A 13,132-nucleotide genomic window follows, 5' to 3' on the forward strand; every position below is an offset into this window, starting at 1 on the left:
GGCCCTACACTGTGGCTTTCCTGTGCTGGATGATGCTCTGTGCGAACAGCTGGTCTGTGGTATCAAAGACCTCAGACTTCAGCGACGTTTGCTGGCGCGAAAAGAACCGAGCCATTAGGCAGCTGTGGATGAAGCCATGGCATACGACACGCCCCAACAGCTCCGTTCCACCCGGCTGGAAACGGCCTGGCAGAACGAACCGTCCGGTCGGCTAAAGAGGCATTGGGCTGCCTGGGGCCAAGGAATTGGCACGACAAACTGCCCCAATACCTCCTGGCGCAGCATACAACCCCGGGCCCTGTCATCAAGCAAAGTCCTGCAGAACGACTTATTTGTCGCCAGCTCCAGAGAACCCTGGACTGGCTGCACCCCGGTTATGCAGCAGAAAAAAGCCCCCTTGCAGGCGACACCACATTGGCCTTTAATGTGGGAGACCCCCGTCTACGCCCAAAACTATGGGGCCAAACCAAGGTGGCTTCCCGTACAAATCACGCAACTAACTGGACCTTATACTCTTATAGGGTCCAGCTCAATGATGGGCGAATGTGGCGCTAGCACATCAACCAGCTCCGACGGCGAGCCACCAGCACAGCAGATCAACACCCAGGACAGGCCCAACCCTGTGAGTTTTCCCCATTTTACCACCTTTCTTCCCACACGAGTTAAGTGAAACACTGCAGTTGTATAGCTAGTTTCATGGTTGTTAAGTGAATCTGACTTCACCCTTCACTTTGCTTGTCAAAAGGTCGCAAAAGGGGATCAGGTGACCCTGGGACACTGTAACCGTCATAAATGTGAGTCAGTGGTCAAGCATCTGAATTTTGATCACATGACCATGGGGTTGCTGAGACATGGTCATAAGTCACTTTTTTCAGTGCCACTGTAACTTTGAATGGACACTAAATGAACCCTCCCTTTGCTTTTCATCCATTTTCCATTTTCTTTTCAAATACTTAGAATCCAAGGGCTAGAAGGGACCTACCACAGAATAACAGAGGCGCAGGCTTCTAGTCCCACCTTCCCTGCGCAAGGCAGGAGTCCTTATACGGTTCCTGACAATTTCACATTAGATATTAGGTTTCCACGATCTCATCAGATTTTCATTTTCATGTCTTAGAAATAATTTGTTTTAAAAAATATAACAACATTTAACTTAGCAAAGAAAATTTCCAAGGAGGCAATTTTAATGGACAAATTCCAGGAGGCAAGGCGCTCCAATTGGCAAGGAGAAGTATTCTCATGTTACTCACACTTGCAAGGTTTTCCTCCTGTGTGGATTTTTCATGTGCATCTGAAGATCTGATGATCAGATAAAAAACTTTGCCACATTCAGAGCCCTGATACATCACACTTCAAGCATTTAAACTGCATCTTTTGCTATATGGATTAGAGTTTGATTTTTAAGGAACGATTGACAAGAAAATGCTCTCCCACGATCTAAGAGTTTCTAATTTTTCTCCCTTTTATGACCTCTTATATGGCTCCTAAGGGTTGAACTACTATGAAAAACTGTTCTACCATCAGGGCCTATTAGGGCTTTTCCCATGTCATTTTTCTCATGTCTCCCTTTTGAACAAAACATTACAACACTATGTGCATCTCTATGGCTTCACTCGTTTATGGATCTTTTGATGCCTCCCAAGGTTTTGTTTTTGGGAAAAAGATTTCCCACACTCCACACATAGGTATGGCTTCTCCCCCGTGTGGATTCTCAGATGAACCCGAAGCAGTGTTGCTGTGAGAAAACTTTTCCCACACTCCCCACATTTATAGCGGCTCTCTCTTGTGTGCCCCTTCTGATGTCTCCGAAGTTCAGCAGCCTTCACAAATGTTTTCTCACATTCTGAGCATTGATAGGGTCTGTCTTTAGTGTGACGTCTCTGATGTGGAATTAGGTCTGACTTGTAGCGAAAACACCGCCCACATTCTGGGCATTTGTGGGGTTTGGAAGGCTCCTCTCCTTTGTGAATCCTCTCATGTTTTCTAAGAGTATATTTGCGACCAAAAGATTTTCCACACACTGAGCACTTGTGGCATTTCTCACCCGTGTGGGTTTGCCAGTGTCTTCTAAGATTTGATGAACGACCAAATGCTTTCCCACATTCTAAACATTTGAACTTTTTTTCCCCTCTGTGAACGTTCTCATGCATTCTGAGGCATTGTATTCTACGGAAAAATGTTCCACACTCGATGCACATATAGGGCTTCACACCTGTATGGATAATCTGATGTCGAAAAAGAGTTTCTTTAAGAGAAAAACATTTATCACAATCATTACATTTATATACTTTTTCTCCACAGTGTGTTCTTTGGTGTCTCCTAAGTTCAGAAGAACCCACAAATCTTTTCTCACATTCTGGGCATTTGTGGGGTTTGGAAGGCTCCTCTCCTTTGTGAATCATCTCATGTTTTCTAAGATAATGTTTGCAACGAAAAGATTTCTCACACACTGAGCACTTGTGGCATTTCTCACCCGTGTGGGTTTGCCAGTGTCTTCTAAGATTTGATGAACGACCAAATACTTTCCCACATTCTAAACATTTGAACTTTTTTCCCCCTCTGTGAACTTTCTCATGCCTTCTGAGGCATTGTATTGTACGGAAAAATGTTCCACACTCAATACACATATAGGGCTTCACACCTGTATGGATACTCTGATGTTCAAAAAGAGTTTCTTTAAGAGAAAAACATTTATCACAATCATTACATTTATATAGTTTTTCTCCACAGTGCGTTCTTTGGTGTCTCCTAAGTTCAGAAGAACCCACAAATCTTTTCTCACATTCTGGGCATTTATAGGGTCTATCCCCAGTGTGAAGTTTCTGATGTCGAATTAGGCGTCCCTTGTGAACAAACCATCTCCCACAGTCTGGGCATTGATGGCGTCTTTCTCCAGTGTGAATTTTCTGATGTCGAATTAGCTGTGACTTTGTGCAAAAACATCTCCCACATTCTTGGCATTTGTGGGGTTTTTCCCCAGTGTGAATTCTCTGATGTTGCAGCAGGCACCATTTCCTGGAAAAAGATTTCCCACATTCCAGGCACGTTTTGCTTTCGTCCTTTGTGTGTGTTTTATTATGTTTGCAAAGAGATGAGCTCCGAGTGAAACACTTCCCACATTCTAGGCATTTATAAGGACTCTGCGCTGTGTGAATTTTCTCATGTCTTTGAAACCATTGTTTATAACGGAAAGATTTCCCACACTCCAGACATTGATAAGGTTTCCCTCCGGTGTGGATTTGCTGATGTTTAAGCAGCTGCGAGGTTTGGGAAAAGCACAGCCCACATTGCACACAGTTGCAGGGCTTCTCTTCAGTTGGGGTCTTCTGAGGCCTAGAGAGATGCCGTCTCTCAGGAAATCTTCCCCAGCGCTTCCAGGACTCCTGAGATCTCTTTCCCTGGTGGATTCGCTGATGGGCTCCAAGGTCCGAGCCTTTAGCAAAACGTTCCCTGCACTCTCCACATTTGTAAGGCTTCAGTCCTGGGTGGCTCCGGACATGTTTGGCAAAGCTCCACACTCCAGGAAAGGATTTCCCACAAAGGAAACACAGGTGGGATCCATTCCCCGTGTGCAGCTTCCGGTGAATCAAAAGGAGGGACCGGTAAGCAAAGGATTTCCCACAATCGGAGCATTTGGAGAGTCTCCCCTGATTCCTCTGGGGGGACCTTTGGCCAAAGTGTTCCCCCCTCTGCATAGTCTCCAGGGGCTGCTCACTTCGAGGGATTTCTATCGGAGGAAATTTGAACAAGCAGAACTTTGGCCAAAAGGTTGAACGATGGGCAAGAGGAGAGGCTCCAGCATGAGTCCAAAAGCTGAGAAGACGAAACCTCTGGTCCTGGTGACTGACCCAGATTGGATCCTGCAAGCAGAACTTTGTGCAAAGGTTTTCCTGGTGGCACCTGCAGGTTGAAGAAAAAAGAAGTGAAGCAGAGAGGAAGATTTATTTTCTTCAGCTCTCCAAATAGCCCAAACAATAGCTGGGACACCTCCTATATGAACACTGGTGGGGTCCTCAAAGCCTCTATTCCCCCACCCACCCCAGAATGAAAGCCATGCTGAGATGCCCCCTGTGGAGCTGACCTCCCCTCTCCTTTTCTTCATATGATGAGGGGGATGGCTGACAGAATCCCTGTTGCCCCCCATTTGCCTGCCTGAACTGGGGATGATCCCTGCCTTTTCCTTTTGCTCGGTTTGGGTGGGGGAGATGATTCTATATGATGGGAGAGAAACTGCAAAGATCCCTCATAGGATTTATATGTTCCAAGTAGAGCTAATTGTGTTCAGAGTACAACCCATGTAGGTATTCATAGACCCTGTTCTTTGGGCCAGCACACATTGAAGATGTCTCCCAGCTAGAATGGCTTCCTATTGTTGCTTTATAGTTAAGGGACGATGTAAATACATTGATTGGGGCCAGCAATGCAGTTTGAACACAACAGGGAACAAACAATTCCCATTTAAAAAAATTGACCCTAGAATATATGGACCTAAAGAGGAAGACCGATGGAAGCCTATAACTTTTAGAAGGAAACAACAACCGAGAGCAAATCCCCTTCTATGTATCCTCCTCCACTCCAAGGAATCAATTGCTGTCGTGTTCTCCCCCTGGAAGGAAATATGCAGCCACCCACAAAAGAGCAATAGTTCCTTAAAAAGAGGCAAAATCCAGCATTTCTACAACAGGAAGAAAATATCCCGGCATTTCATAGGGAAAGAAAGCGAGTTTCAGTGACAGGTGATTCAATTCTTAGGAAAACAGAAACTATAGACTGCAGAGGAGATAGTCCTTCTAGGCAGGCATGTTCTCTCCCTGAAGCAAAAATTAAGGATTTAACAGAAATAAACCTATGGAGTACCAACCTTTCTTGTCCTGCACCTGGAGATCAATAAGACAACAATGAATCTGAAATGAACCAATGTGGTTCCATTTTCAAGAAAGGGTGGGGGGGGGGGAGAGAGAGACCCTGGAAACTACAAACGATTCAGCCCAACATCAGTATCTGGGAAGATCCTGGAAAGAATAATAAAAACACAGATCTTTGAACCTCTAGAGATAAAGTTATAAATAAAAGCTAGCATGGGTTTGTTAAAACAGATCATGCCAAAACAATCTTATTTCCTTATTTGACGAGAATGGTTAGTCTGGACTAGAAAAGAAGGTTTGGGGGTGACATGATAGCAGTATTCTAGTATTTGAGAGAATGAAGAGGAGGTCAGCCTATTCTCCAAGCACCAGAAGGCAGGACGAGAAATATTGGATGGAAGCTAACCAAGGAGAGGAGCAAGCTGGAATTAAGGAAAAACTTCCTAACAGGGAAGACAATTAAACAGTGGAGCAACTGGTTTGCAGAGATTGTGGCTGCTACAACACTGGAGTCTTTTAAGAAAAGAATGGACAGCCACCGGTCCGAAATGGTATAGGAACTCCTGTTTGAGCAGGGGGCTGGACTAGAAGACCTCCGGGGGTCCCTTGCCGCCCTATTCTGGTGGATAAAACCCACCAAAAGGGGCTGCCACATCCCACCCTCCTTTAGAGCAAAACTGGGAAAGTAAAGATTTTTTTCAGATTCTACTCAGCTTTCTAGAAACAAACGTAAATAATTAAAACAGTAGATGAAAAGCAAACAATATTTATTCGCTATCATTTAAATAAAGGCCAAAATAAAAGTGTATCTTTTCTCCGTGGGAAAACATTCATCTCAATTCAAACAATTTGAACCTTTTTCTTCCCCTAAAGAAAAACCCTCCACCCTCCCATTGAAGAGAGAAGGGTGGGTATTTCTTTCGTTCACCCAATAATCCCCATCCTCTTAAGTCCTTCAAGGAAAAGCTCCTTTTCCTCTGTGGTCCGAGGCTTCCCCCCTTTGCCCAAGAAAAGAGCACAGATGTTTAATAAACTTAGGAAAGTGAAGGCAGACATAACCCGTATACAGGAAGTGCACATTAAAAGGGAACATATTAACTTACGGGAAAACACAAAATGTGGAAAATTATATACAGCATTGGCAGACAAGAAAAAAGAGGGACAGCAACCTACGTAAAAGAAAAAATAAAGTCCAAATTAGCCTACTCCAGCGAAGAAGCCAGGATTCTAATGATTGAATTAGAAACAACACAAAAACCGACCTTATTAATAGTGATATATGCACCAAATCAGAAACAAGGGGAATATTATAGGAAATTGCATAATAAAAGAATGAATTAGATTATGAAAATATTTGCTTAATTGGGGATTATAACGCAATAGTGGATAAAAAGATGAACTATGAAAGTTAAAAAAAAAAGACGAAAAAAACGAATACCTAAATCCTTTTCTGAGAGGGCCACGGAATATAAACCATAAAAGAAACAGAATACACTCAAATGTTAGGGAAAGAATTAAAATTATTTCTTAGAATGAACAAAAAGGAAGACATCTCAATTCAAAATCTCTGGGATACCATGAAAGCATACATAAGAGGCCTCACGATTGCCTATATAGCAAGAAAAAACAGGGGGGGAAAAGATAAACAAGAACGTATGCAAAAAGAACTTAGTGAAGCCAAAGCTGAATTACAGAAAGACCCAAAGAATAAAATTAAAAAACAAAAGAGATGATAAAATATAAGATTAATTTAATAACCCAAAAATAATTAGCACACGAAAATTAAAGCAGTCAAAAAAAATTGGCTGGCATACAGATTGAAAAATGAAAGAGAAAAAGAATGATTTATCATCCACAATAATGACAAAGGAAATATTCAACATAAATCGGAAGAAAAGAAGCAAATTATTCAAAAATATTTCACAAAATTATACGCGCAAAATTATAACTAAGATAAAACAATATTTAAACCAAGAAAAGATAAATCCAATCTCGAAAGAACAGGGGGGGGGGGGCGCGATAAACAGGCCAATAACGACAGCAGAAGTAGAATTAGTCCTGAAAAACCAGAAGAAGAATAAAACCCCAGGACCAGACGGAATCCAGGTGGAGTTATACAAATATAATCAAATAATATTGGAAGAACTAGGATTGGAAATGTTTAATGAAGTTTTAGAAAAGCCAAGATGCTTGAATCATGGATGGGAGCAATATGGGTCATCCGTAAAGAAGCAGCTAACTTACAAGAAATTCAAAACTATAAACCAATTTCACTATTGAATTCCGATTATAAATTATTTGCAGCAATTACGGCAGGAAGAATTAAAGAAGTGCTAAATGAATGAATACATTCAGATGAAAATGGATTTTTACATCACAGACACATTAAAAATAATACAAGAGTCATCCTAGATATATTAGAATGTTATGAGGTGCATCCGGAAAAGAAATTGGTTCTGGTTTTTCTTGATACACAAAAAACATTCGACAACGTAATCTGGAAGTTTATAACAACTCAATTAGATAGGATGAAACTTGAAGAAAAATTTACAAAAATGATAGAAAAACTACATAATACCCAGACAGCCAAAGTTTTGATGAACGGAGACCTAACAGATAAGGTTGAAATAAAAAAGGGAGTTAGACAGGGATGCCCCTCTCTCCTTTGCTGTTTATATTAACTTTGGAAATATTGTTAAATGAAATTAAGAAGGACCAGGGAATAAAAGGTTTAAGACTTAAAAATGAAGAATATAAGACCCAAGCTTACGCTGATGATTTAGTATTTGTTTTAGAGGATCCATTAGAATCTTGTCTGAAATTAATTCAAAAATTAGAAGAATATGGGGAGGTGGCAGGATTAAAAATTAATAAAAGCAAAACAAAAATGAAAACTAAGAATATGACAAAAAAGCAAGAAGAGGAATTGGAATTAGCAACTACAATGCAAACAATTAAGAAAGTGAAATACTTGGGGGTTTGGATGTCAGCAAAGTGTTCTACAATTAAAGATGATAATTATAATAAACTAATGACACAAAGAAAGATTTAAAAAGTTGGAAAAGTATTCAATTATCACTCATAGCCACAGTTAAAAGGAATATTTTACCAAGAATTTTATTTTTGTTGCAAGCCCCACCTATAAATCCTGGTAAAACTTTCTTCCAGGAATTAAACAATCTAACATCCAGGTTCATTTGGCAAGGCCAAAAAGCGAGGATTAAACTAAAGTCAATGCAAGATAACAAGGAGAGAGGAGGCTCAGCATTACCAGACTGGGAATTATATGCACAAGCAGTAACACTAACATGCTTGAAGGACTGGATGGAGTTAAAAAATAAAAGAATCTTGACCTTAGAAGGCCACAATCTGCAAGTAGGTTGGCACACGTTCCTATAGAATGGTAAAAACAAAACACTCAAATACTTTCAAAAACATCTAATTAGAAATGCGTTATTGCAAAACTGGCTCAAAATTTAAAAAAAACACTATGTGAAAATCCAGAATTGGCTATCCCCGACAGAAAGGATGTCGCACCCAAATTTTACAGATATGAATAAAGTTATAAGATACAGAGACTTAATTAATGGACAGGGAAATTTAAAACCAATCGAATTGGTAGAACAAAACATGAAAGCCGACTGGCTAACTTACTTGAAAATTAAAGGTAAACACAAAAACAATACTAAATTATACGACATCCAAATGGAACCACACGAATTAAACAAAATAATTCAAAGTACAGAAAGAAAGATGATAGGGAGAATATATAAATTTCTTCTGAAATATAAAATGGAAGAAGAAATAGTGAAGGAACAAATGGTAACATGGGCCCAGAACTTTGGCTACAATATTGAATTAAGATAAATTAAGAGTTGGTTAGTTGTTAGTTAGTTGAGTTTATTTATAGGCCGCCCTTTTCCCTGAGGGGACTCAGGGCGGCTAACAACTTGTATGGGAGGGGAAGACATACAATAACATAAAAACACAATATATAATTAAAATCAAGCAACATTCATACAACATTCGGGTGGGGGCGGATTATGGTCTTTACCCCCAGGCCTGGCGGGATAGCCAGATCTTGAGGGCTGTGCGGAAGGTCTGAAGGGTGGTGAGGGTACGAATCTCCACGGGGAGATCGTTCCAGAGGGTCGGAGCTGCTACTGAAAAGGCACTAAGACACTATTGGTTGCATACAAGGAAAACTGGTACAAAATGTTTTACAGATGACACCTACCAACAGCAAGGTTAGCAAAAATCTCAGCAAATATATCACCAAAATGTTGGGAATGTGAAATAGCACATGGAACATATAATCACATATGGTGGATGTGTGAGGAACCCCAAAAGTATGGGAAAAAATTAAAAAATGGTTAGAATCGATAACAGGACTCAAAATTGATTGGAAACCAGAAGTATTTTTATTAGGAATAATGAGAACCAATTGTCTTTGTATAAAAAAGAAGTCCAGTATTTAATTCTAAACATAATGATAGTGAGGATTGCCTTTGCTCAGAAATGGACAAATAAATTGATACCAAGCAAAGACGAAATAATAAGAAAGGTTATGGTCTGTGCCAAAATGGACAAAGAAATTCAGGGAAAAGAAGAGACAGAATATTATCATGTTGAAAGAAATGTCCTTTTGGGTTCAGCTCCAAGTGGGGAAGAAGACACTGGAGACATGGAGGCTGCTTGGAAAGATGGTTTATTGTTGGACAGGGCCACATGGCTTGAGCCCTAAACAGAAAAGATGATCATATGCTTCAGTGTAGGTGGAGAAGAAGAGACCAAGGCTGAGGAAGGGGCTTGCTAGGCTTTTTATACCCTGTTTAGTCCCACCTCTCTGTTTCCCGTTCCTGTATAAGAAATGTATTCTGATTGGTTGTCAGACTCCCATGGTGCCATGCAGGGGGCTACTCTCTAGACTGTGATGAGTTCTCAGATGCCTTGTGGTCAGTTGAGTATATTATCATACCTTTCTGTAGCTGCTGGTGAAGTCTTTATTATGTAAAGTGGGCTAGCCTGGCCATCTCAATGGCCCTTTAACTGGGGATGGACAGGAAGCTACAGGCAACTATCCTGTCTTTTAAAACATGTTTCTTTCTTTTCACATCCAGAGAAATATTCTGCCTTTTCGATATTTCCTAGGATATTTCATTTTTCTGGGAGAGGGCTGGATGATCACTTCCCACAATCAGATATGCAATAATTGGTATAGGTGGAGATAGGAAAGAAACAAAGGTCAATGAAAGAAGCCAACAAAGCCCAAAAATAGAATTTAAGGAGGATTAACATGTACTGTACATGTGAACTCAAGAGACTTTAAATTTACTACAGGTAATCACTGAATATATCAGATTGATAAGTAAAATAAGAGGGTTAAAAATGGTGAAACTCAAACATATTAGAAGGGGGCGTAACATAAGAAGAATTGTACCGATTTGAAACTGCTATAAGAAGGAACATGAAGTTCCAATGTATTGTGTAAATGTAGTTTATGTCTAAATTTGGTTAGTGTGTATTTTGTAAGTTTGAAAATATATATTTTTTAAAAGCAAAGAATATTCATTCTCTACCATTTAAATAAAGGCGAAAGCAAGTGGATCTTTTCTGCGCTGGGAAAATACTCAACTCAATTCAAGCCATTTGAACCCCTTTTCTTCCCCTAAAGAAAAACCCTCCACCCCCCATTGAAGAGAGAAGGGCGGGTATTTCTTTCAGCCACCCAATAATTCCCCCCCCCTTAAACCCTTGGAGGAGAAGCCCCCTTTCCCTCCGTGGGGTGAGGCTCCCCCACCCCCCTTTGCCCAGAGGCTCCCCGTCCAGCCCCGCATCCACCCGCACCTTCCTCCTGGCACCGATTCGGGGCTACCTTCCTCCTGGCGGGGAGAAGCCCTCCTGGCAGTCCGAGGGAGAGCGGGAGCCCCACCTGCCCGGAGCGGGACCCAGGAGCAGCCTTGCCGGATGCCCAGAAGTTGCACAGCCGCCCAAAATGCCGCAAGTGGGGAAAAAGGCAGGAAAACTACCCGAAATTCAGCTCCCATACAAGGTGGAGAGGGAGACCGAGAGCAGGCTCCTAGAGAGGATCCACGGACGCTTTCTTTCCCGCCTTTTCCGGTCCCCATTCCTCCCTTGCATAGTGGGGGAGTCGCTCTAGCCCCTCCTTCCTCTCCTCCTCCTTGATCAGCTGCAGTTTCGGGGTCCGGCAAGCGCCGTTTCTCCCTCGGAGGACGCTGGGCGAGAGCCGCCCCTTTCCCAGCCGGGCGGAGTCCAATGGGGCCCGGATCCTTTCCCTCCCTTCTCCCCCACTCCCTCAGGATTGGGAAGAGTCGGCCGCGGATCCCCGCTCCCTCCTTCCCCCGAAGTTTGGGGTGGACTTGGAGGCGGGACCGGGCGCTGGGATCCCCCATCCGGCACCTCGCAAGGCTGAGACGGCTGGGGAGGATGGGCTCCGTAGTAGAAGCTCGTGGCTTCCGCAGGGACAGAGACCGACACTAAACGAGGATTCCCTTCCAGCCCTGGAAGTCAGCCAAGCCCTCCATCCATTCATTGCCCGCCGGCCGGTCTCCCTACAGCAGAGGCGGCCCCGTGGAAGTGGAAGGAAGGACCCCCCCCCCCTCTTCCTCCTCCCACCAGGTGCAAAGGGCGAAAGTTTAATTCCCTGCCTTTCGTCCCTTGCCAAGGAGCTCCGTCTCCACTCAGGGGCGCCTCTTCCCAGTGGGTTGTGGGGAAATGCGGCATCGAAACTGCAAGAGGATGAGACACGTGGATCAGAGGTTGGATGTGATGCTTTTGCCAATTGTAGAAAATGGGCATCATGCTTCCCTTATTGTGCATCTCTGGGCATCAGGAAAGAACAACCTATGAGCTCTGCTTTCATCGTTGTTTGCCTCCTGTGCCTCTTCTGGTGTCCCCGAAGTTCAACAGACTCCACAAATCGTTTCTCACATTCTGGGCATTGATGGTCACATTCTGGGCATTGATGGGTGTGACTGGTGGGTGTGTAACACTTTCCAAGCCACAGGTGTGAAAGCTGACAGAATAACAGACTTGGAAGGGAACCTGGAGGTCCTCAAGCTCAAAACTCCCCCCTCCAGCAAGAGATCCTATGCCCATGATGGTGAACCTGTAGCAACCGATTTCGCCCTCCCCAGGCTCCACGAAAGCCCTGCGTGCTAGCATGGAACAGCGGGGGTTGGGGTACACGTGTCCCAGGTGGCATTTGGAGCCATATTTGGTTGCATTCCAGTTGTCAGCTCTGACCCTCATGCGCACACTGGCAAGCTCATTTTTCACCCTCTCCAGCCTTCAGGAAAGCCGGGGAGGGGTCGCATGTGTGTTTGGGGGGGGTGTCACCATACTGTTACTCCTATTTCTCTCCCTTGGACTAGTTGTAATCAGCAACTTTTCCTTTTATGCTGTAGCCTCCATTCCCTTATTTATCTTTCTTGCTCTTCCCTGCATCCTTTTCTAGTTTCAACACCTTTTTTGTATCATGGTACAAAATGTACAAAAATTTAGAGGTGAACTTTAGCCCAATCTGGAATGCTTAAAAGATGTTCACAAATTTACGGTTTGAAACACTTGGAGGGTTGCAAAGAAACCCAAGGGAATAGGAGCTAATTTTAATGAGACTTTGCCGTGCCTGTTTTGGAAAGAAAAATGATATTGGGGTCAAGACGGGTATCAGCTCTTCAAGAGAGGCTGAATCACAAAGGGAAACCCAGAAGAGTCCGGGAATTCTTACTTTGTTGATGTAGGCTAAAATTGACAGAATCTTGAGATCAGAATGATGGTAGCCATGATATTCGCTGTGCCGCTTTACGTTATGGATATACATGTTTATAATGATAAAAATACTCTTTGTTATGGTTTATTCTAATTTAAAGAATTATTGGTACTTAGGATTTTGCCTTTAGTGAAGAAAGTTGTAAGCTTCTTTTATCTCTATAGCTTTTTCCACATTTTGTCTGCCCTCTTCAATTTTGTTTTTCCCTCACTCCCTTTCTTTTTTTTCAGTTCTTTCTCCTTTCTTTTCTTGCACTTTAACTTTTCCTAAAATTTAAGAAAGCTTACAAACTTCTATATGATTTTCGGGGTTTGATCCACTATTGGACACTGTTCCACCATCAGGGCATGGTGGGGATTTTCCCATGTCATTTTTCTGATGTGTCGCTTTTGAGCAAAACTTGATCGCACTCTATGCCAGTGGTGGGTTTCTACCGGTTCGCACCATTTCTCCCAAACCGGTAGCTCTTCCATCA

General features: G+C 42.6%; 1 protein-coding gene across 2 annotated transcripts; it reads right to left on the reverse strand.

Annotated features, from left to right (window-relative positions):
• Positions 1–1,162: 1,162 nt before the first annotated feature.
• Positions 1,163–10,887, reverse strand: LOC148047008 (uncharacterized). 2 transcript variants are annotated; one of them, XM_087711187.1, is made up of 2 exons: positions 10,741–10,887; positions 1,163–3,900 (listed from the first exon to the last, which is right to left on the reverse strand). In XM_087711187.1, exon 2 carries the CDS (start codon positions 3,693–3,695, stop codon positions 1,602–1,604), a length of 2,094 nt encoding a protein of 697 aa, XP_087567313.1. In that variant the 5' UTR covers positions 3,696–3,900; positions 10,741–10,887; the 3' UTR covers positions 1,163–1,601. The 2 variants fall into 2 exon arrangements, with proteins under 2 accessions (XP_087567313.1, XP_087567312.1); XM_087711186.1 differs by having other exon boundaries at positions 10,713–10,887.
• Between the last annotated feature and the right edge of the window lie 2,245 nt (positions 10,888–13,132).

Source organism: Thamnophis sirtalis, unplaced genomic scaffold (assembly GCF_051295495.1).
Source record: "Thamnophis sirtalis isolate CommonGarterSnake01/CBP01778 unplaced genomic scaffold, rThaSir2_p1.2 scaffold_3, whole genome shotgun sequence".
Lineage (NCBI taxonomy): Eukaryota > Metazoa > Chordata > Lepidosauria > Squamata > Natricidae > Thamnophis > Thamnophis sirtalis.